We start from the raw sequence: 21,120 nt of genomic DNA on the forward strand, positions 1-21,120 counted from the left end.
GTGCAGGAAGGATCATCCCAGCCCAGCAGGGAAGCACAACATTGCTGAAAACCAGTGCCTGATGGTTCCCAGTCCATCGGGATGAGCACATCCCTGCCTGGTGGAGAGATTCCTGATGGTGTCACCATGGCCTAAAGGCTTGGAAGAGTCCAAATCCCACAGATCCAGAACTGAGGCAGCAAAACTCACAGCCTAGAGAGCGGCACCCTGTGCCTCCCCTCCACTATGGCCATCCCATGGGATTTGAAGGGAATCCCACCATGTCCAGGATGTGTCTCAGAGCCTCACCTCCCAAACCTGCAGCATAAAGCCAAGAGAGAAAGGAATGACAAGAATTAGGATTTTGTTGTTGTTGTCGCCTTGTAAAAATGGCACTTCAAGCTATTTTTAAACCTTTCAGGGTGTTTAGGAGCTACCATGGACTCTCCTTAAGGGTTGAATAGGCTCAGGACTTGTTGCTGGAGTAGGGAAAGGGTTAGGGTGGGAATCAATGGGCACCAGGCTGAACGTGAATAAAGCACAGGTGGGCTAAACTGCTGCACCAGGGAGAGCGTGGCCAGTTCAAGGGAAATTGTTCATCCTTATGATCAGCAGTGGAGAGACCACCTCGCTGTCAGCCAGGGGAAGGGGAGGGTGAGGTGGGAGCTGATCTCTGCTGCAGTTGCTTGGGAATAATTGCAAGGAAACAGAGCCAAATCTATCTGTGATGGCAAATGGCATAACTAGGGATGGTGGGCACACAGGACACCTTCAGAGATTTGGGATGGACATCAGGAATCGTTTCTTTGCCTGAGTGTGGTCCGGCTCTAAGAGAGCTCACTGGAGCAATGGCAATCTCTGTCCTTGGGGCGTTCCAGACTCAGGCAGGTAAAGCCACATCCTCTCTGATCTAATGCTGGAATAGTCCTGCCATGAGCAGGGAGCTGGACTGGGGATCCCTGAGGTCCTTTCTGCAGCTCTGCTGGGATCCACAGCACACTGCCTGCTGGACAACCCTGCTCTCTGGGGGGACTTTGTTCCAGGTATACCCTGGCATGGAAGGGTACAGGCTCTTCTCCCCTGATGTTGCAAAGGTCCAGGTTGGCTCCCTGATCCCATCCCAGCTGTGCCCAGCCTCCAGGAAGGCCTAAAGCACTTTAATCCCTTACTCACCCAGTGTGATCTTTCTTACTGATCTTAGGATGGACAGAATCTCATCCTGGATGCATCCATTGACTTTTGATGGAGGTGGGAAGATGCCAAACATGATCCATGGTGGCAATCAAATCAGTATTCTATACTAGAGTCCTGAGGCTCCCTGCAGCCTGCAGTCCTGTAAACACTTTCCCCATGCTTTTCAGAGACCAGTGTGAGCAGCTTTTGGTCCCCAACCAGGCCCTACTATTCCCAAAAGCCTTTTGCTTCCTCTGTTTGCCCTTCTCCCCTGGGGAAGGAGCCATCCCTGCCAGGACAGCCCGGCTCTGCAGAGCAGGGACTCCTGCTGCTCACCCTGGGGCTCCTGGTGGGTTGTCAGCACAGCTCAGGGCACCCTGCTCTGATACCACCTTATTTATGGCACATCCTTCCTGTCTTCTCCCTGCTATTATTGCCTGAAATGCTGTAATTTAGATTCCGGCTGTGTTTGATTGCAAACTCCCCCAATCTACAAATTTCAGTGACAAGCACTAGAGCAGCTCATTTACATGCCAAAGTGATCAATCTGGAACTGCTTGTTACACCAGAGAATAAATAAATAACGGATACATTAAAGAATGGGGAACAATCAGCCAAATTAACCAATAGATGTCAAATAATGACAAGCCCTGACATCCTCAACAGGGAACAAGAGAGAGAGGGATGGGACCAGCTTTCCCAGCATTGCCCAGGGCTGCTCAGCACTCATCTATCTCCTCTCGTCCCATGAGTCAACAGAGATGTGCATCAATGACAGGAGACAGCCAGCAAGGGCTGGAGCCTGAAATCCTGGCTCTTAAACCACACACCTATGTTTCTTCCTCACACCTGCCCTGTGCAAGCATCCATCATAAGAATAACTCATCCCCTGGGACAGCAATTAAAAACATTTCAGACACATGGCAGTGTGCCACACAGTGTTACACAGTGTGGCAAGTGGCTTTGCAGCCTGATTTTCACCTGGCATCTCATGAAATCCTTCCAGTGCACCATCTTTCTCCAAAGCCCCTGCCAGGACAATGGATCTAGGTGGGGGTCGGTTTCTTCTCCCAGGTAACAAGTGACAGGACAAGAGGAAATGTTCTCAAGTTGTGCCAGGGGAGGTTTAGGCTGGATATTAGGGAAAATTCCTTCACCGAAAGCTGTCAGGCACTGGCACAACTGCCCAGGGCAGTGCTGGTGTCACCATCCCTGAAGGGATTTAAGAGATATGGATGTGACTCTTGGGGGGCCTGGCTCAGTGATGGACCTGGCATTAACCTGGTGTGTTAATGTTTGGAGTCCAAGGTCTTAGAGGGCTTTTCCAAACGTTATGCTTCCATAATTCTCTGGTTCTATTTGGGACAGCCCAGCTCAACAGCTACAACATCCATCTACGTGGTCAATCAGGCACCAGTGGCTGCAGAAAGGTGGATGCTGTGAGCTGTCCTCACCTCCCAGTGGGTGCAGGTGGCCAGCTGGGATGCTGGTGCCTGGCAGCAGAGGGGTGTGTGCTACCTGCCAGCACTGCTGTCTCCATCACTGCCTCCCATTCAGGACAGGGAAGTGCCAGCTGTCTGATTTATCCTCCTCTGGCAGCTCCTGCCCGTCGGCTCGGCACCCCAGGGATCCCCAGCAGGGAAGGCAGCACTCTCCTTGCTGTCTGCTGTCAGCAGCTCATGTGTGCCTGCAGGCACTGGGGGCAGGGGGAGGCTGTGCAGGGGTCACTTCCCTTCCAAGAAGGGCTGCAGGGCTGGGAGGGCACTGGCCCACCTCGCCTGGCACCCCCAGCTGGGAGGGTAGACAGAGGAGGAGCTGCCCCGTGCTGAAAGGAGCAGGGGCATCTGAAGCAGAGTTCCTGGGTGTGCAGCAGTGCCAAGAGGCAATAACAGGTGCCCTAAATCATGAGGATGCTCACCTGAGTGCTGAGGTTCCCCAAGTACCAAGGCATCGTGTTCTTTGGGGATGATTTTGTGACACCTGGGGCTCTACAGAGCTTCTACATCCTCTGGCTAGTCCAGGTAATCTCTCTTTGGGGCTGGCCCCATTCCATGTCGTCGGGCCTCCCCTACATGGTGTCAGTCCCAGCTCCATGCTGGACCTGGCCGCGGTGCTGCTGGGGGCTCTGCCGGACCTGCCCCGCAGGGAGAATCCAGCACGGCTGTACGGGCCCCGCACCTCCCGCCACGGCCTGATCGTCACCGAGCAAAGCCCGCTTGTGCCCCCATCCCGGGGAGCGCCAAACCGCCCCCGGCCTGGGGAAAGGGCCTTTGGGGCTGCTGGGGACATGGATTGCCCCGGCTCCACGTGCGACCGCGCGGCGCCTGGCAGAGCTGTCCGAGTGGGCCCTGCAGCTGGACATGGCGCGGGAGCCCGGGACACACTGCGGGCAGGGCGGGGCCGGCGGGCGGGGCCGGCGGGCGGGGCCGGCGGGCGGGGCCGGCGGGCGGGGCCGGCGGGCGGGGCCGGCGGGCGGGGCCGGCGGGCGGGGCCGGCGGGCGGGGCCGGCGGGCGGGGCCGGCGGGCGGGGCCGGCGGGCGGGGCCGGCGGGCGGGGCCGGCGGGCGGGGCCGGCGGGCGGGGCCGGCGGGCGGGGCCGGCGGGCGGGGCCGGCGGGCGGGGCCGGCGGGCGGGGCCGGCGGGCGGGGCCGGCGGGCGGGGCCGGCGGGCGGGGCCGGCGGGCGGGGCCGGCGGGCGGGGCCGGCGGGCGGGGCCGGCGGGCGGGGCCGGCGGGCGGGGCCGGCGGGCGGGGCCGGCGGGCGGGGCCGGCGGGCGGGGCCGGCGGGCGGGGCCGGCGGGCGGGGCCGGCGGGCGGGGCCGGCGGGCGGGGCCGGCGGGCGGGGCCGGCGGGCGGGGCCGGCGGGCGGGGCCGGCGGGCGGGGCCGGCGGGCGGGGCCGGCGGGCGGGGGCTCCGCTTGCCCGAGGCAGCAGTGCCATCTCGCGGCGCGTCCCCGCGCTGCCGGGCCCGCTGCATCCCCCGCTCCCGGCAGCGGGAGGGGGAGAACCGCAGGGGCCCGGCTGCGGCGTTTCTGTGCCGGCAGTTGCGTCTGCAGGAGCCTCCGGGATGGCGCCGTGCAATGCTCGGGCTGGCTCCCCGCGGCCGGCACCTCTGAAGCCACGGCTGTCGCTGGAAATGGCTCCCCATTGCCAGAGGGCAGGGTCACATTGGTTGTTGGGGACGAATCCTTCCCTCTGAGGATGGAGAGCGCCTGGCACAGGTTGCCCAGAGAAGCTGTGGCTGCCCCATCCCTGGAAATGTCTGAGGCCAGGTTGAACATGGAAAGCGTCCCTGCCCATGTCAGGGGGTGGAACAAGATGAGCTTTAAGGTCCCCTCCAACCCAAACCAGTCTGGGATGTCTCAGTTCCAGAGAGGAGGAGGAGGAGGAGGATTTGCTCAGAGGATGGGAGAGGAAGGCTTGGCTTGACCACAGCAGCTCTGAAAGTCAAGTGAGTGGGGCTCAACACTTCTCAGAAATCTCAATGACTTGGGGGAGGGAACACCTAACCTGCACCAGCTCTCAGGAGATGCTGGAAACCCACAGCCAGGCCCTGTAATTGAGCATTTAAACGGTGTTAAGGAGACAGCAGAAGACAAAGGACACAGAGCATGAGGACACCGCCATCAATCAATGCTGGGTGAAATGATGGAGTGGTCTAATTTGGGCTGTGTATTAAGAAAGGGCAATAGGACAGAAATACAATTACTGTCCAGAAATACCATTTGGTGGAATGTGGGTCCTTTCCAGCTCACCTGTCATCTTGTCTTGACATGGTTACAGGACGGGTTGATAGGAGAACTCTGAAATAAAATCACATTTCTTCTGGTCATCTGATTTATTATGGAGTAACATTTTGATTAAAAATGTGTAACATATTGCATTAAGTGGGTATCTAGTCAATGAATTAAAGACCAACTCATTGTCAGATCTCTGCTGGCAAAGGTCTCTTGACTGAGTTTTGGTCATTGCCTTTTTCAGCTGTTTTGGAAATGATGCAACACCTCCCTTGGGAATGCAGGAAGCAAAAGGCAGAGGGAATAGGGGGTTTGTCAACTCCCCTGGACTTTGGAGTCACCCTAATGCCAGGTCTGCTTACTGTCTTCTTTCCTTGGATATCCTCCCCTGAGCCCCAGCTCCAGAGCAGCTGCCACAGGATTCCTGAAAGGACATTCAAGGGGACTTGGATGAGAGGGCCCCTCCTCACTGTCCACTGTGTCCCCCATGGGGGGGCCTGGGTGGTCCCCAGGGTCCCAAGGATGGTCACTGTGGCACCTCCCATGCCCATGGGATGGGGTTTGTGGACTGGTGGCATCTTGGGGATCTTGTTCAGCAGAGCTGAGTGTGCGTCCCTGGACTCACTCCCTGCACTCAGTGATAGGAGGTGCTGGTGTTTCACTTGGCAGATCTGGAGGCCACACACAGCTCCTGGGGTTGCCCAGATCTGGCTGGTGCAAGGCACAGCTACCCAAAGGGAACTGAGAACATCACCAGTTCCTCATCTTTTCCCACCCTACTCTAGACACTGGGTCTCCAAAGCACTAAAGTGAGGGCAGAAGGAAGGAGATCGTTGGAACGTGGACTATCCTGAGTTGGAAGAAACCCTCAGGGACCATCAGTCTCACTCCTGGCCCTGTACAGATACTCCAATAATCCCATCCTGTGCCTCAGAGCATTGGCTAAACACTCATGGAGCTCTGGCAGCCTTGGGGCCATGACTGTTCCCTGGGGAGCCTGGGCAGTGCCCAATCACCCTCTGGGAGAAGAACCTTTCCCTAATACCCAACCAAAATACTCGAGGCCCATCTGAGCCACAGAGGCACTGATGATCCCTTTGCTGGATTCTGCTCCATGCAAGTGCAGTGCCAAGGTGGGCATCTGGAGGGGTCAGCACCCAGCAGCACCATGACAAAGTGACAGACACTGTGCCCATCACCCAGAGCAGAGGCCTCCAAGGGTGATCTCCTGCCCTGAGCATCCCTTGGGTGGCTGTGACACCTGGTACTCCCATCACCTCTCCTCTCCTGCCATCTCAGCAGCCTGTGGGCATCCTCCAGTCATGCTGCTTTGTGCCTAGTCACCACCAGCCCCTGCTGCTGGGCCAGGCTAGGCACCCAGTGGTGCTGTGCTCTCCCTGACCAAGCTGTTTCCAGTAAAGCCAGAAACAAGCATGGAAAGGGGAACAAGTTTCTTTCTCTTAGAGAGAAAGTGAAACTCAACACATCCCCTCTCCAACCAGGCAAACCGCAGTGCATGCAAGTTCATCCTTCCCACCCCTCTCCTCTTCCTCCCTACTCCCAGAGAAGAGCTTCCAGCAAACGGAGCTGCTCACACTGCCCTGTCTTCAGCCTCTGCACCAAGGTAATTCACCACAAACAGCCGGGGACACTCTCCTCTGCTGCCACCATTTTCCAGTCCTTGCTCCCTGTCCTCCTTCATTCTTCACTTCCCCCTCCACAAGGGCTCAAAGTAGAAAAACAGGGAGAAGATTATGCGGTGGGAAGAGGTATCTGCAGGAATCTGTCCTTGCTCTGTGTGATTGTGGACATCACTGGGCTCTGCTGACTTGTCCCAGGCTGAGAACCTCAGGTTTTGAGATAGATCCATGTCCTTTCTCCCAGCTCTGCATGTTGGAGGTTTAGATCTCATTTGCCATTTTTCCCTTTCCTGTTTAGCACTGTCATGTCTTTGCATCCTTTCCTCCTTTGTGCTCTCTATCCCATGGGGCCACTGCCCCACACAGCAGTGCTTCTCCCCCCAAACTGGAATAAACATCCTCTACAGGCATCTGAGGTGCCCCTACCCCTGCCCAGGACATGGAGGAAAGGGTTTGTGCCATGCTCCATGTCCTGGGCTTTTCAATTCCAGAGCTCTGTCATGTGCATGCTAGAGATTTTCAGTGCCATCAGTGATTTCAGATCACAGAGCCTCAAAACCCTTCCCTGCAGGTGGTGTCTGGTTCTCCATACTGGACAATGCAGTAGATCTGTGGATGCATCTGATGAGGACACCTTATCTCTGACCAAGGTTCATCTGTGTGTTTGCCTCCCTCCCCAGTTCATCCCTGTGCTGTAGGAAGCAGGATGCAAGCTGGATTCTTGCTGGCAGCCAGTACCCTGGCAGCAGTGCTGGGCATGGCCCTGCTGGAGGACGGAGTGTGTAGGGCACCGGATGGCAAGAACGGCTCCCCTGGAGTCCCTGGCCGTGATGGGAGGCCAGGGCAGAAGGGTGATGTGGGAGAGCCAGGTAAGAGGAAGCCAGGGATGTTGGGGGCCTGGAAGCCTCTTGGTAGGAACATCCCAAGCTGTGGGAGCAGCTCAGGAGATGCCGGATGTGCATGAACTTCTTCTCCTCCCCACTTCTCCCCAGGGAGAGCAGCACTGAGCCCTAGCATCAAGGGACCCGAAGGGGATGCAGGCGAACCAGGGCCTCCTGGCCCGCCAGGCATGCGTGGCCTACCTGGCTCTCTTGGCGATCCTGGGTTGCCCGGGATGCGAGGGCCACCAGGGCAGAAAGGGCAGGCTGGCGATGCTTTGGGGCACCCGCGTCCCGCCTTCTCCGCCTCCAGGCTGTCCCCGCCACGTGCAGGCACCACGGTGGTGTTTGACAGGATCATCACCAACCAGGAGAACTCCTACAGCCCCCGGACCGGGAAATTCACCTGCCGCATTCCCGGGCTCTACTACTTCGCCTTCCAGGTGGTGTCCCACGGAGACCTGTGTCTGAGCATCACCAAGAACGGGCTGGGTGTGGTCAGCTTCTGCGACAACAACAGCCACGGCATCCTGCAGGTGAACTCGGGCAGCAGCGTGCTCAGCCTGGCCGTGGATGACCACGTGTCCCTCACTACCAACCCTGCCCAGGGCAGCTCCATTTACAGCGGCTCCGAGGCCGACAGCGTCTTCAGCGGGTTCCTGGTGTCCCCAGAGGCAGCCTGAGGGACTCCCACAGCATCGTGGGGTGTCTGCCTGCCTGGCTGCTCCTCTCTGGGTTTGTGGGATGCTTTAGTGCCACAGCGCATGGGGATGGTTCCAAATTGAGCATCCAGAAGTGTTCTGTGATTCCCCAGTGTCACAACTGGCCAAGCTGTGGGTCACCAGTGCAGCACTCACCTCCATGCTGAGCCTGCCTGCACTGTCCTGGAGGCTGTGGACTCTCATTCCTTTCTTCTCCTGGGCACTCAAGCTCCAATCCCAGTTGTCACCAGCTGTGGCTCTTTGCTCCTGAGTGGGAAATCACTGCCTGCCACTGCTTCTGCTCCACTAACCACTGCAAAAGCCTTCCTGGCACTGGGACACATCCTGTCATCCCATCAGTAAAAAATAAATGCTTCTTCTACCACTACTCCTTGGGTGTTCTTTTCTACTCATGCATCTTCCCCAAACCATCAATATCCTGGACCCCTTCCCAAGCTGCCAGGGAGAGAAATGATTCCAGCTTGTCCTGGCACTGCAAAGGCAGAAGGACAGGGAGGAATGGAGTGTCCAATCAGAGCTGACACTTCCAGGGAGGAATAAGAAACATCTGGGACATGGCTATGTGTGTCCTTCTCTGCTGAGCCCAAGGTAGCTGTCCTGCAGGGGAAAACACAGGCAGCAGATCCTGTACCTCACCTGCATGGTCCCAAGTTGGCACCCAAACTCTCCCAGGAAGGCAAAAGGCAGCTGTGGTCCTCTGGCATTACAGCAAGGCAGGACAGGGACATTGGAACACGGATGGGGTTGTGGGGTGATGGTGGTGGAGCTGCCATCAGATGCCATACCCTGGGACTGCTCCTCAGGGGAGCTGCTCCACAAACACTGGGCACTCAAATATCCCCGTTCCTGGAGCAATGAGGAGGAGGCTGGGTCACCTGCAAGGAGCAACACCCCAGTGAGGGATCTTGGGGCCTCACCAAGTCTAGCACCCAGCAGAACTTGGAGCATGGGGAAAGGTGCAGATCAGAAACTCTCAAAGGGAAACATTTTCCATTCCTGTTTAGGGGTGCAGCATCTTCCCTCAGAGCCAGGCTGCGACCTTGCAGCAGCCCCTCAATGCCACAGGCATCTCCAGCCCACTGGAGCTGGCCTGAGGCTCTTCTCCCAAGCTGTCCTTCTGCTCAGAAACAAGGGAAGAGGGAAAGCAGGGGATTTGGGGAGGGCTATTCCCTGCAGAGGCTTGGGGGTTGTGCCACATCTCTTTGAGCTATGTCCCACCTCTTTCCTTCCAGTCGTTCCTGTTGCAGAGGCACCAGTACAGGCTTCGATGGAGAGCCAAGAAAGTGTTGTCTCAGCAGAAAGCATCGGGCAGGAGGATGTGGAATTTGGCTGAGAACAGCTTGGGTTCTGTGTTCACGTGGGCCCTTTACCCTTTGCTAACTCTGTGACTTCCTCCGTGAGGGTGTCGGGGAGCCGCGCCCACCGCGCTGTGCTGGCAGTGACCACGCGCCCAGCGGGATCCGCAGCCTGGCTTCCCTGCCCTGGTCCCCACCAGAGGTAAGAGGTGCTGCAGGGTCCCTGTCTTGAGGGTGGGACTGGGAGTCCAGCAGCATGGCACACTGCTGGAGAGGGGGAGAATGAGAGGAGGATGTGGATGTGAGAGGAGGAGGAGGAGGAGAGGACAGAGGCAGAGGCACTGACAGGCTGCACATGTGTGATGGAGAGAGGATGCACCAGCTGGTGGAAGGATTGATCCTGATGGACAAAGCCAGGACAGTGTGGCTGCTGCTGGAGGAGGGAGATCAGCTGTGTGCAGGGAGTTCCAGCCTTGGTACAGCACAGGGCGACAGTCTGCAGTGGTGTGTGCATCTCCAGGGTTTGGGGACACGGGACTCAGAGGGCTTGGGGCTGGCCATGGGTACCTCAGACCTCATGGCTCCATCCAGACTAAAAGTCCAACTCTCACTGCGCCATCAGGGGCTGCCCTGGGGCTGGAGATGAGCCTGAGGTCCATCTCCACATGTCCACCTCCCCACTGTCCTGCAGTGTGTATGGGTGGGACATTGAGGACACACCCATGGCATCCAGGTGTTCCTGGTATATCCAGGCTCCTTTTCTCCATGTCCTGCAAGCCACCCTGCTGTGACCCCTCACTCCAGCACTTTCTTTCACTTTCCATGCTACAGAGCACCAAAATGGAGAAGAGATTCTGGGAGCAGCTCTATCTGGCCCTCACCCTCCTCCTCCTGAATCTGGGCTCTTCTGTGACTGTAGAAAACCCTCACAGCTGCTATGGAGCCCCAGGTTTGCCAGGAATGCCAGGTATACCAGGCAGGGATGGCCGGGATGGACTGAAGGGAGCCAAAGGAGAGCCAGGTGAGTGAGCGAGGAGGGAAACCACATGGGCTCTTGCAGGGGGCACTGAGTCCTCAATGGCTGGTCTGCCTGGGTTTCCAGGATGTGGAGAGCATCCTCTGTAGTCAGGTGGAAGAGGCAACAGCACTCTCCTGCCTAAAGGAAGGGGCTAGAGAAACCTCTCCCCACATCCTGCCATTGACACTGACTCCCTTTCACGCCCCACCACCCCACAGGTATCCCAGCTTCTTCTACACAGCTAGGGCCCAAGGGCATGAAAGGGGAACCAGGCCTCCCAGGCCCTCCAGGCAAGCCTGGCCCCCCTGGGCTCCCTGGTGCAATGGGAATCCCTGGGGAGCCGGGCCATGCCGGCCCTCCGGGAATGCCAGGCAGCTCCAAGCAGAAGCAGCAGTCGGCGTTCTCAGTGACGAGGCAGACCAGCCAGTACCCCTTGAAGAACGTCCCCGTGGTTTTCAACAATGTCATCACCAACACCAACCATGACTACAACACCACCACGGGCAAGTTCACCTGCAGGCTCCCTGGGGTCTACTACTTCGTCTTCCACAGCTCACACACAGCCAACCTCTGTGTCATCCTGCACAAAAACCAGAGGAAGATGGCCAACTTCTGTGACCACAAGACCAACGCCATGCAGGTCAGCTCGGGGGGGACGCTGCTCCACCTGGCTGCTGCAGACGAGGTCTGGCTGGGAGTGAACGACTACAATGGCATGGTGGGCATCGCCAACTCTGACAGCATCTTCTCAGGCTTCCTGCTCTTCCCGGACTAGAGGATCAGCAGAGCTCACCCCAGCACCTTCTACCTGCCCTGAACACACTGCTTACTGCTGGGCTCTTCCTGATGCTCCCAGTTTCTCCACAGGGAGGGCATCAAACCCAGCAGCCAGACCCCCACCTCGGTCTGGGGGCTGAGCATGGTAGCTGCTGCACAGGGGAAACAGGCACATCTGCTACATCTGCACCCAGAGTGATGGTGCTGAGCTCCTGGTGCTGCTGGCCCTGCCACGTGCATCCCCCCTTGCTAGCCCTACATTACCTCAGAGGTCTTCCTGTGTTTTTCCTCTCCCCACCTGGGCTGCCTCAGCTTCAGCCAGGTGTTCTGGCCCAGGCTGCAGCAACCCCTTTGCCATGAGCTGGCTGTGGAAAGTGTCAATAAAACCTTCTCCAGTGCACCTGGTGTAGTGTGTTGTTTCCTCCCTGTCCTACCTCTCTGTGATGTGCACAAATGTGCAGGTGACATCTGGCCATCTGTGTGGCATCAGCATGTCCCCAAGCCTCACTGGCATCAGAGACCACCACACCCCACCTGCACCCGTTTGCACAGGGAGTGGGACCCCTGCTGCTGCAGGAACAGGATGGTTCCTGTGTCCCCACACAGCCCCTACCAAGAGGGCACCAAGACTCATCCAAGCAGAACCCTGATACTCCCCTTCCCTTCAATGCTCTACAGGAACACAGACTGCAAAGGAAACCCCAACACCATGGCTGGGACATCTCTGGGGTCCCTACCAGGATGGGGCAGGGGAAGCACTCTAGCTTTCCTGAGCCAAACCAAAGGAGCTCATGGTTGTGGAGAATGCAGAGCCCACCAAAACCCAGCAGGGACTTCTCCTGGTGTCACACATTGAAGGGTGGAACAAGGCAGTCACCTCTCCAAACGTCCTGTACTCCACTTCCACAAGACAGTTGCCAAAGCAGGGAATGCTTTTCCCACAGGGTAAAATCACTTCCCATGCACAATATTCAGGAGAGTCAGGGGCACAGACTCAGGGTGATGGATGCTGAGACCCTGCAGCATCCCCTGGGCTTGCAGAGCTGGAAGTGTGCAGAGCAGCCTGAGGAGTGCTGTCTGAGTGCATGCACATTTCTGCAGCTCTGATGGGTTACCTTAAACTCATCTGGAGCTCCGAAGAGTATTCCTCATAGCAAGCACCCCTGAGCAGGACCCAGGGACCCTGCAGGGCAGAGCTGTGGCTGGAGGGGCTCAGAGTGCTATTTGGGGATGGCTTGTCCTGCTCAGCTGACAACAGCATTTGTGGAGGATCTGAAACTGCCACGGAAAAAGGACAGGAGCTAAAGATAAAAAGGGGATGTGTCCCAGATCCTTTCACAATAACCCATGCAGCAAACTTCTGCTTCTCCTCTCGGGCATTTCTGAGCAGAACACTGGGGTGTCCTTCTCCATCTCCCCACCTGATGAACAAGGAGCTCAAGGTAAGAGCAAGACTGAGCCCAAGGTTCCCCCTGCAGGCCAGGAGCATGTGGGGACACCTGCTCTGGCAGGTGACAGTCACCTGCATTGCTGGCACTTCCCTGTGGCCTGGGGCAGAAGAGAAACGGGGTGGAGGTGCTGGTGGAGGTGCTGCTCTGGGGGTGGTGGAGGTCCCTGATGAGACTCTGACCCCTCCTGCTCCACTCGGAAGAAGTAAAACATAAAAGCAGAGATGGCAGAGTTCCAGAAGGGTTATCAGGGACTGAAAGGTGCACTCTGAAAGGTGCCCTGGGGGTGCTCTCCTGCCCTGAGAAGCTCTTGTCTTCTTATGCCCCTGGGCTGGGAGCCTGTGGATCAGTCCTTGTTCCTGCTGCACCCAAATCAGAACGGCTGTGGCTGGAGGATCCAACTCACCAATCTTTTGTCCTGCTGGCACCAGAGCTTCAGCACTGGGAAAATCCACCTGAGGTGGGGGAGTTGTGGCTGGGGTGCTGTGATGTCCAGATACAGCCTCCAAATGCCCAGTGCTTATCCACATGTGCCCACACCAGGATCTGGGGGAAGGAGTTGGGCAGGAAGGGCAGGAAGAAGGTAAGGCCCCAGGCATGGAAGCCCAGATAACTGTCCCAGTGAGGCTCGTTAGATACAGAAATGCCTCTGGCATTGAGCAGCTGTGTGACAGGTCGCAAGGGGAACCTGTGGGATGGAGGAGGGAGGTTTGGGGGCTCATTGCCATCTTCAAGTACTGACGCTGTCCCTTAGACATGCTGGTGGAAGGCAAGGCCTGTTCCCTTGCAGATGACAAAACTGCTGTGGTTGGGTAAGGATTTTACCCTGCAAGCATGGCCCTGAGATGAGATGGGGAATTCCTCCCACAAGGCAGCAGCATGGCCACATTGGACATCAGATCTCTGAGATAACCTGTCCCAAATATTCATGTGGCTGAAGCTGTGGGGACTTGTAAAATGGGGATTTAAGAATGACAAGAGACTGCAAGCTCTGCCTTGCCCAAGGGTTATGGTCCTTTGCTCCAGGGCCAGCAGGAGAGTGGATTTGGCTCTGCAGTAGGATATTTTCCCTCCCTGATGGTATTACCTAGACTTGCTTGCAGTCACCATCTTTCAGAGCAGCTCAGAGTGTCTTCCCCAGCCCTCCCACCACCCAGGAAAACCCCTGACACCATTCCATGCTCCCACAGATGTGGCTCGTGTGGGCTATGCTGATCTGCCTGGCTGGAGGGCAGCCTGCCAGTGCCACACTCTGCAGGACCTACGGCACCATCCCAGGCATCCCAGGATTACCAGGACAGCCTGGCAGCGATGGCAGGGATGGGGAGAACGGCCCAAAGGGTGAACAAGGTAAGGTAGGGGCTGCAGGTGGGTAAAACACTGTCTTGTGAATGCCAAGAGCAGGGAAAGACAGTGCCAGGCACATGGTTCTGGGAAAGCAACCCATTTCCACCAGTTCTTCGAGGTCTTGTCAGGTGAGGATGATGGAGCACCCCAAGGAACCTGGGGAAGGAGGGGGATGACAGCAAGGTGTGTCACACCTGCCTGTTGGGCAGGGTCTCCACTGACCCACAGCCAGCACAGGTTTCCTTGCTCATGCTCTCTCTCTGCAGACAAATGGGTCTTGGCTGTGACCACAGTAACTCTTCCTCCTCTTTCCTAGGACCCTCTGGCCAGAGTGGAGAAGGGAGAGGGGAGAAGGGAGTCCCGGGACTCCCGGGACAGCCTGGGAAGGTCGGTCCCAGAGGCATCCCAGGTCAAATGGGCTTACCAGGTATCAGGGGACTGCCTGGCCCCATGGGAGAAGCCGGTGACTACAAGGTCACCTTCAAGTCCGGGTTCTCTGCTGCCAGGAGCATCAGCTCCTACCCCCGCCGGGAGCAGCCCATCCGCTTTGACCGCATCATCACCAACGAGAAGGGGCACTACGAGAACCGCTACGGCCGCTTCACCTGCCGCGTGCCCGGCACCTACTACTTCACCTACCACGTCACCTCCCGGGGCAACCTGTGCCTCAACATCAAAAAGGGCCAGGGTGCCAGCAGGGGCGAGAGGGTGGTGACCTTCTGTGACTTCGTGCACAACAGTTTCCAGGTCACCACAGGTGGTGTGGTCCTCAAGATGGCCATGAACGAGTCTGTCTGGCTGGAGCCAACAGAGAAGAACTCCTTGGTGGGGCTGGAAGGGTCTGACAGCATCTTCTCTGGCTTCCTCATCTTCCCTGAGGCTTAGCCCACCGGAGATGTGTCTGTGGCCAATCTCTGCAGTCCGTGCAGAACTGAGGACTCCCCTGGAAACTCTTTGCTCCCAAATCGGTGCTTGAAGCACACTGCTGCCATTCTTGCACAATAAATGAGAGCTCTTCGCACTATTGGTCCCTTTCTGGATAGGATTTTGCCTTTTTCCTCACAAATAATTTTCACACAACTAGAGCACTGGTTCTCGCCCTCTTGGGTGCCACCCAGGCTCATTAGCATCTCCTCACTGCTGAGTGGAGCCAGATAAGTCATGCAGTTCCTGCTGCAGACCAGGCCGAGTATCTCCATCCAGAGCCACCCAAACGGTCCCAGCCCAGGGTTAGGAAAACATGGAGAGGCAGCTGAGCCTTTAGCAGGACAATGACATAGTGGGAAAATTGGGGCCACTGGGTACTGGTGGTAGGTGGGGAGATGCTGGAGGTGGTGCTGTACTGGAGAGTCCTGGCAGTGGCAGGATCTGGGGACACCAATTTCTCTCAGACTTTTTTTTTTTTTGGGGTGGTTGTGGTACCAGAAATACCCACAGAAGATTGTCAAAGCTTGTGACAGGGCGGGGCAGGTCAGTGTGGGCCAAACAGCTGGAGGCCATGATGGGGGTGGTGTGGAGGACAGCCCACTACAGCCTGCAAACCCCAGCAGAGAGCTGTGCTCCACATCCTGGAGCACAGCCAAGCCCTCCCAGCCTGCTCCTTATCAACAGCAGAGCTGTGGACCCAGCAATGTCCAGAAGAATCAAAGCTGAGGAGCCCAGGGACAGCCCTGGCCCCGGGGCAGGTGACAGCCCAGCATTGCACCCGTGTGGGTGGGCTGCCTGCAGCCCCCGGCCCATCTCGTGGGCCTGGACACAGGGCATTCAGGAGTTTTTGTGGGATTTGAAAGGGTCTGGATGGAAAGGATGGTGGTAAAAGGTCTCGGGGAGGTGAGCGTGCTATGGGCAGATTTAACGGAGCGCCACCGCTGAGGTCTCCAGGTTTGCTCGTGAGGCCAGGCCCCAGCTCCGGGCTGCTCAGGGCCCCGGCCCAGCGCACACAGCGGCTGAGGCTGTGACCCGCTCGGAGGCTGCTGTCCTTTGCCGGCAGGTGGCACTGGAGCCTGGCAGGTGGCACTGGAGCCTGGCTCGTTCCTCAGCTGGCAGCCGCAGCAGCCTCGTGCCGCCGGCTGGGCGGGCACGGCTCCGAGAGACGGGCCGCACCAGGGCTCCGCTATGCCCGCAAGGACTGGGACGAGGCAGAGGGCAGGATTAGCCCGGTTCATAGCTCCTCCTCACCACCGCCTCGGAGCTTTGTCCTTCCTGCAGCAAAATCTGTGGCTCCTGTCCCCTGGGGTGCAGCCAGCCCTGTCCCCAGACTCTGCCGCTCTCAGGTCTGAGCACAGGTGTTGGGTGTTGCATTCTGAAGCTCCCCCAGTGCCAAAGCAGCCACCAAACCCACGGTGTTTCACAGCTGGAGATGCAGCATCACAAATAAAACTGAGCTGGGCAAGGCAGGCGGGGGGAAAGAGCAGATGTTTGACACCCAAAAGAGAGCTGGAGCATACACTGCCTGAGCCTCCTGAACCCTCAGCAGGTAGGAGACACCGTACCAAGGAACAGATACACTGGAGGTCAGCGCTGCCATTCCAAGAGCCCTGAAGGCTGGGAAATGAACTGGCAGAAGCCCACTGATATTTGACAGAGACAAATTCAAAGTTCTTCTTCTGGCATGGGACAATCCCATGTCAGAGGACAGGCACTGGCAGCAGAAAACTCTGTAGGAAGGGACCTGGGATGTTGTTGGACACCAAGGTGAAGCTTTCTGCCTTTCCAGGTATTGGATATAATAATTTTTAATTTTTTTAAAAGGTGTAAAGAAAAAATCTGGTTATTTTTAAAAGAGATGTCTGACCAATATGAGCCAAAAGGGTTCTGGGGGCTTGGCTGTGCCTGGGGAAAGCCAGAGGGCAGTGCATGTACCAGCAGCTGTAAGTGCAGCTCACAGTGCTTACACAGCTGGGAAACAGAGGTGCAGAGGGAACTGCTGCCCAGATGTGCAGAGAGCATCGTTTCCTCCCATGAGTCTCAGCCAGCACCCAGCAATGCCACCTCTGGCAGTGACCCCATGGGATGGCAGCTGCCTGCTCCCCTGAGGCTGCCGCTATACTCACTCCCTGGGTATCCAAAATGGATGAGGAAAGGGGTCCAGAGGGTGCTGGAGCTGTTGTTGATCCATGAAACACCACCCTTCAGTTCTTCCCAGGGTGGACAGCACACTTCTGACCCTGTAGGAAGCCCCAAAGCCACAGCCTGCAGCCCCTCAGCTGGAAAGGCCCCTTCCTCTCAAGCTGTCACAGCACTCACTGAGGCCAGAGCCAAAATGCCCCTTGCCATGGCTCCCTGCATAAGAACTGGGATTGTTCCTCCTGTGTGCTGTGATCAGTCCCTCTGCTGAACCCCCTGTGCTGCTCAGGGCCACAGTGGAAAACCCAAAAGCACCTGGGTGATTGGGTGCTGTGCTGCAGTCCCACCTGTCCTGCCTGGTGTTCCCAGGAGCAGCAGGACCCACCTAGCCCTGCTCCTGAATCTCCTGCCCTGCTCTTTGATCTGTGATTCGTTATTCCATGGAAACAGGGCAACCTTGGAACAACACAACCATTAACAGGAGAGCTGGAGAGAAACCTGTGTGGGGTCAGGTGCTGTGGGTGGTAAGGGTGGGCAGCACCACAGTCAGGAAAGGCCAGTTGGTATATTTAATTCATTCCTTATACCTTCCCCATGGGGCCTGAGCCCAATGTTTCAACCTGGCATGGCTGCACCAGGGAATAACCCTGCAGGATCTGTCCTCACCCAGGGTGGGCAGAGCTGGCCTGGGGCTCTGGACACGCTCCTGCTCGTGCTGTGTGTGCTCACCTGCCCCCCTGTGCACACTCCCCCTGTGCAGCTCCCCCTGCTCCCTGCGCTCTGTGTGTGCTCTGCAGCTGTCCCCTGACACGCACATTCTGCTCCTTGTCACTCCCTTTGGGGTTCATTTTCAAGGCAGCTGCAGTCCTTCCCCAGGGCACAGCCACAGCCCTTCCTTCACCAGGCGGTGCTGTGACCCTCACCTGTGGTGTCAGGCCACCACCAAGGGCAGGGCCCAGGCCACCAGATGCTCAGCAGATGCTGAAGCTGGGGCAGGAGGTGTTTCAAGGTGACTTCAGGAGTTTTAGAGATGTCAGTGTTTGGCCCAGAAGCCACATGGTGCTTTGGTCTGTCGGTGTTGGAGGCCACTTGAGTGGGACAGGGAGGGAACCAGGAGCACAGCTGTGGGCAAAGACACCCACAGAGCTATCAGGCAGTTAAAATAAAATCTTCCTGCTCCCAGGCACAGAGCAATAGGGACCAGCAAGAAAATCACACAGAGGTTTCTCCTGCATTATCTAACTGGGGGTTTGGAGGTTTTCTCTATGCCAAAGCTCCAGTCTTGGCACAAGCAGGACTCTGGCAGGATCCCATGCGGTGGAAAATGGGTGTGCCTGTCGATGTTCATAGAAATGAAGCTGAGCTGGAGGAATCAAAGCACAACCATGCTGTTTGTCAGTGAGATGGAGCCAGGGATGTCAGTGCCATGGTCTGGTCTAACATCACCAGCAAACATCATGGAGGTTGCAGAAGTGTTGATCTGTTTGCACTGAGCCCAGGAGTTCCTAGTACCAGCTAAAACCAAGGCAGAGCCCTTCCTAAACCACTCTTGTTTGGTTTTGGTCCTTGCTGGCAGCACCAGACACAGCCAGGCTGCCTGACAGGGCCTGCTGGATCAGCTTCCCATGCCAGCCCCTCCAAACAGCTCTTCTCCCACGTAGCTCATGCCGCTGCTCCTCAGTGCAGGGAGGCTTTTCCCTCAGCTGCAGCTCCCTCCTGAACAGCCCACGAGCATTCCTTCCCTTCAGCCTCCCAGCCCTGAGCCACAGGTGAGGCTGCCAGGCTGGTGGCTGCTCTCCACCATCTCCTCTGCCCTTGCGCCAGGTTGTGGAGTGAAATATTGGGGTTGGGGGGTTTTTTTGTGTTCTTCCTTTCCTCCCCTTCTCCAAACCACAATGTCAGTCAGGAGCCATATGGGAATGTGGGTCCACTGCTGTGCCAAGGTGCTGGAATGCTCTGGGCAGGGGCATGACTGGGACAGGGCACTGGGTTGTGCCTGCTGGGGTGTCACAAGCATCACAATGGGACCCAGCAGCAAATGGCAGCTTTGGTGGATACTGATACACGGTGTCAGCAGGGCAGGAGCTCCCTGCATGGGTCCCCTGGGTGCACTGGTTCCACTGGAGGGTGGTCCCAGCTCCAGGGAGACTCCTGGAGAATTTGATACAGCAGAAACCAGTCTGGGACAGGGAAGGGAGTTCAGACATCAGCTCCAACACCAAATCTCACTTCAGGGCTGCTGTTAAGTTTGTTCCCCCCATTCTCACCCAGGCCTGCGTTTGAGTTTGAATGGGAAGGAGCAATTGCTTGTTTTGCCTGGAGCAACACAGCCTGGCTTGTCTCCCACTTGAGGTGCGCAGGGAATTCCTGCTTTTCCTGGCCCTCTGCAGGGACCGAGAGGCTCCGCGCTGGCTGGCCACCAAGGAGTTAAATCCCAGCCCTTTTTTTTTTTTTTTTTTTTTTTTTTTCCTTATGAGGAACAGTCTTCGCAGGGCTGCAGAAAGGCTCTTTCTTTCCCCAGCAGATCTCTGGGAATGAAAAGTCTGTGTTCCAGATATTAAATTACTCATAAAATAGTTGGCGTGTCCCCGAGGCGGCTCCGTACCCCCCCAGCCCCCGCCGCCGCTCTGACGGGCTGCTGATGTGCATCTGCATGTCACCTCCCGCTACAAGGTCAATCTCTCCAATTTAAAGCAGCAACGTTGGAAAGCAAACCAGATTTCAGCCGGAATTAGCTTCAAATGGAGCATTCAGGGGACTCGTGCTGGGAGGGGAGCGCACGAGAGTAAAGACCACAGAACCGGGGTGGGGGCGATCCTGCGGCTGCAGCCCCCCGTGGTGGGGCACCCCACGCACCCCGGGCTCCATCGAGGGGCTGGGATGCTTCCAGGGCTGGACCAGGGGGGCAGAGATGCTCCCGGGGCTGGATCCGGAGGCGTAGGAATGCTGCCTGGGGATGAGCCCTAGGAATGCTGCCTGGGGATGAACCTCGGGAATGCTTCCTGGGGATGAACCTCGGGAATGCTGCCTGGGGATGAACCTCGGGAATGCTGCCTGGGATGAGCCCCAGGAATGCTGCCTGGGATGAGCCCCAGGAATGCTCCCTGGGGATGAACCTCGGGAATGCTGCCTGGGGATGAGCCCCGGGAATGCTGCCTGGGGATGAGCCCCAGGAATGCTGCCTGGGGATGAACCTCGGGAATGCTTCCTGGGGATGAACCTCGGGAATGCTGCCTGGGGATGAACCTCGGGAATGCTGCCTGGGATGAGCCCCAGGAATGCTGCCTGGGATGAGCCCAGGAATGCTGCCTGGGATGAGCCCTGGGAATACTGCCTGGGATGAGCCCCAGGAATGCTCCCTGGGGATGAACCTCGGGAATGCTTCCTGGGGATGAGCCCCGGGAATGCTGCCTGGGGATGAGCCCCGGGAATGCTGCCTGGGGATGAACCTCGGGAATGCTTCCTGGGGATGAGCCCCGGGAATGCTGCCTGGGGATGCTGCCGGGGATTCCTCATGCTGCGGAGAGGATGCAGGCGGCGGTGGGAGGAAGGGCTCAGTCCCTGCTTTCGCAGCTTTGGCAGCCTCGTCAGGTGCCCCGGGTGTCGGGGAGCACCCCCGTCAGCCCCGCTGGTGCCTCGGGCTTGCGCGGCACCGCTGGCCTAGAGCCGGGCGGGGGTGCAAGGCAGGGCGGCGGGGCCGAGGTTTCCATGGGGATGTGGGGATGAGCAGCCTGGCCTGTTCAGCTCCAGGCACAGATCGCCTGGACGTCGGGGCTCGGCTCCTTCCGCTCCGCTTCCCGCTGCCTCCCGCCCTCCTGCGCCCGGCTCCGAGCGGCATCTCCGCGCTGTGCCCGCGCCGCGGCGGGAGGGGATGCAGGGGATGCAAACGGAAATGCGGGACGGACGGGTGAGACCACGGCCTGGGCCTGCCTGACCCCGAGCATGTCCTTAACCCCTTGAGGGATGCAGCGCAATGAACTCAGATTTGTCCCCACCCATTAAGACCAGGAGCCATGCGGGACGCTCTGCTGCACGGAGGATCTT

General features: G+C 57.8%; 4 protein-coding genes across 5 annotated transcripts in view; all 4 read left to right on the top strand.

Annotated features, from left to right (window-relative positions):
* The first annotated feature begins 6,387 nt into the window (after window positions 1-6,387).
* C1QA (complement C1q A chain) lies at window positions 6,388-8,492 on the top strand. The gene is made up of 3 exons (XM_064397375.1): window positions 6,388-6,509; window positions 7,206-7,394; window positions 7,518-8,492. The coding sequence occupies exons 2-3, from the start codon at window positions 7,232-7,234 to the stop codon at window positions 8,084-8,086; spliced, it is 732 nt and encodes a 243-aa protein (XP_064253445.1). The 5' UTR covers window positions 6,388-6,509; window positions 7,206-7,231; the 3' UTR covers window positions 8,087-8,492.
* An 899-nt stretch (window positions 8,493-9,391) lies between these two features.
* On the top strand, window positions 9,392-11,615 carry C1QC (complement C1q C chain). 2 transcript variants are annotated; one of them, XM_064397372.1, is made up of 3 exons: window positions 9,392-9,622; window positions 10,252-10,441; window positions 10,657-11,615. In XM_064397372.1, exons 2-3 carry the CDS (start codon window positions 10,261-10,263, stop codon window positions 11,211-11,213), a joined length of 738 nt encoding a protein of 245 aa, XP_064253442.1. In that variant the 5' UTR covers window positions 9,392-9,622; window positions 10,252-10,260; the 3' UTR covers window positions 11,214-11,615. The 2 variants fall into 2 exon arrangements, with proteins under 2 accessions (XP_064253442.1, XP_064253441.1); XM_064397371.1 differs by lacking the exon at window positions 9,392-9,622 and having other exon boundaries at window positions 10,243-10,441.
* Window positions 11,616-12,543: 928 nt separating this feature from the next.
* On the top strand, window positions 12,544-15,037 carry C1QB (complement C1q B chain). The gene is made up of 3 exons (XM_064397374.1): window positions 12,544-12,657; window positions 13,854-14,013; window positions 14,327-15,037. Exons 1-3 carry the CDS (start codon window positions 12,640-12,642, stop codon window positions 14,893-14,895), a joined length of 747 nt encoding a protein of 248 aa, XP_064253444.1. The 5' UTR covers window positions 12,544-12,639; the 3' UTR covers window positions 14,896-15,037.
* A 1,381-nt stretch (window positions 15,038-16,418) lies between these two features.
* EPHB2 (EPH receptor B2) overlaps window positions 16,419-21,120 on the top strand; it is a 149,338-nt gene continuing 144,636 nt past the window's right edge. Inside the window, exon 1 of the mRNA XM_064397312.1 lies at window positions 16,419-16,726. Coding sequence (XP_064253382.1) covers window positions 16,687-16,726 — 40 coding nt within the window. The 5' untranslated portion in view covers window positions 16,419-16,686. The remainder of the gene's footprint in view (window positions 16,727-21,120) is intronic.

The sequence above is a fragment of the Passer domesticus genome, chromosome 22, assembly GCF_036417665.1.
Source record: "Passer domesticus isolate bPasDom1 chromosome 22, bPasDom1.hap1, whole genome shotgun sequence".
Lineage (NCBI taxonomy): Eukaryota > Metazoa > Chordata > Aves > Passeriformes > Passeridae > Passer > Passer domesticus.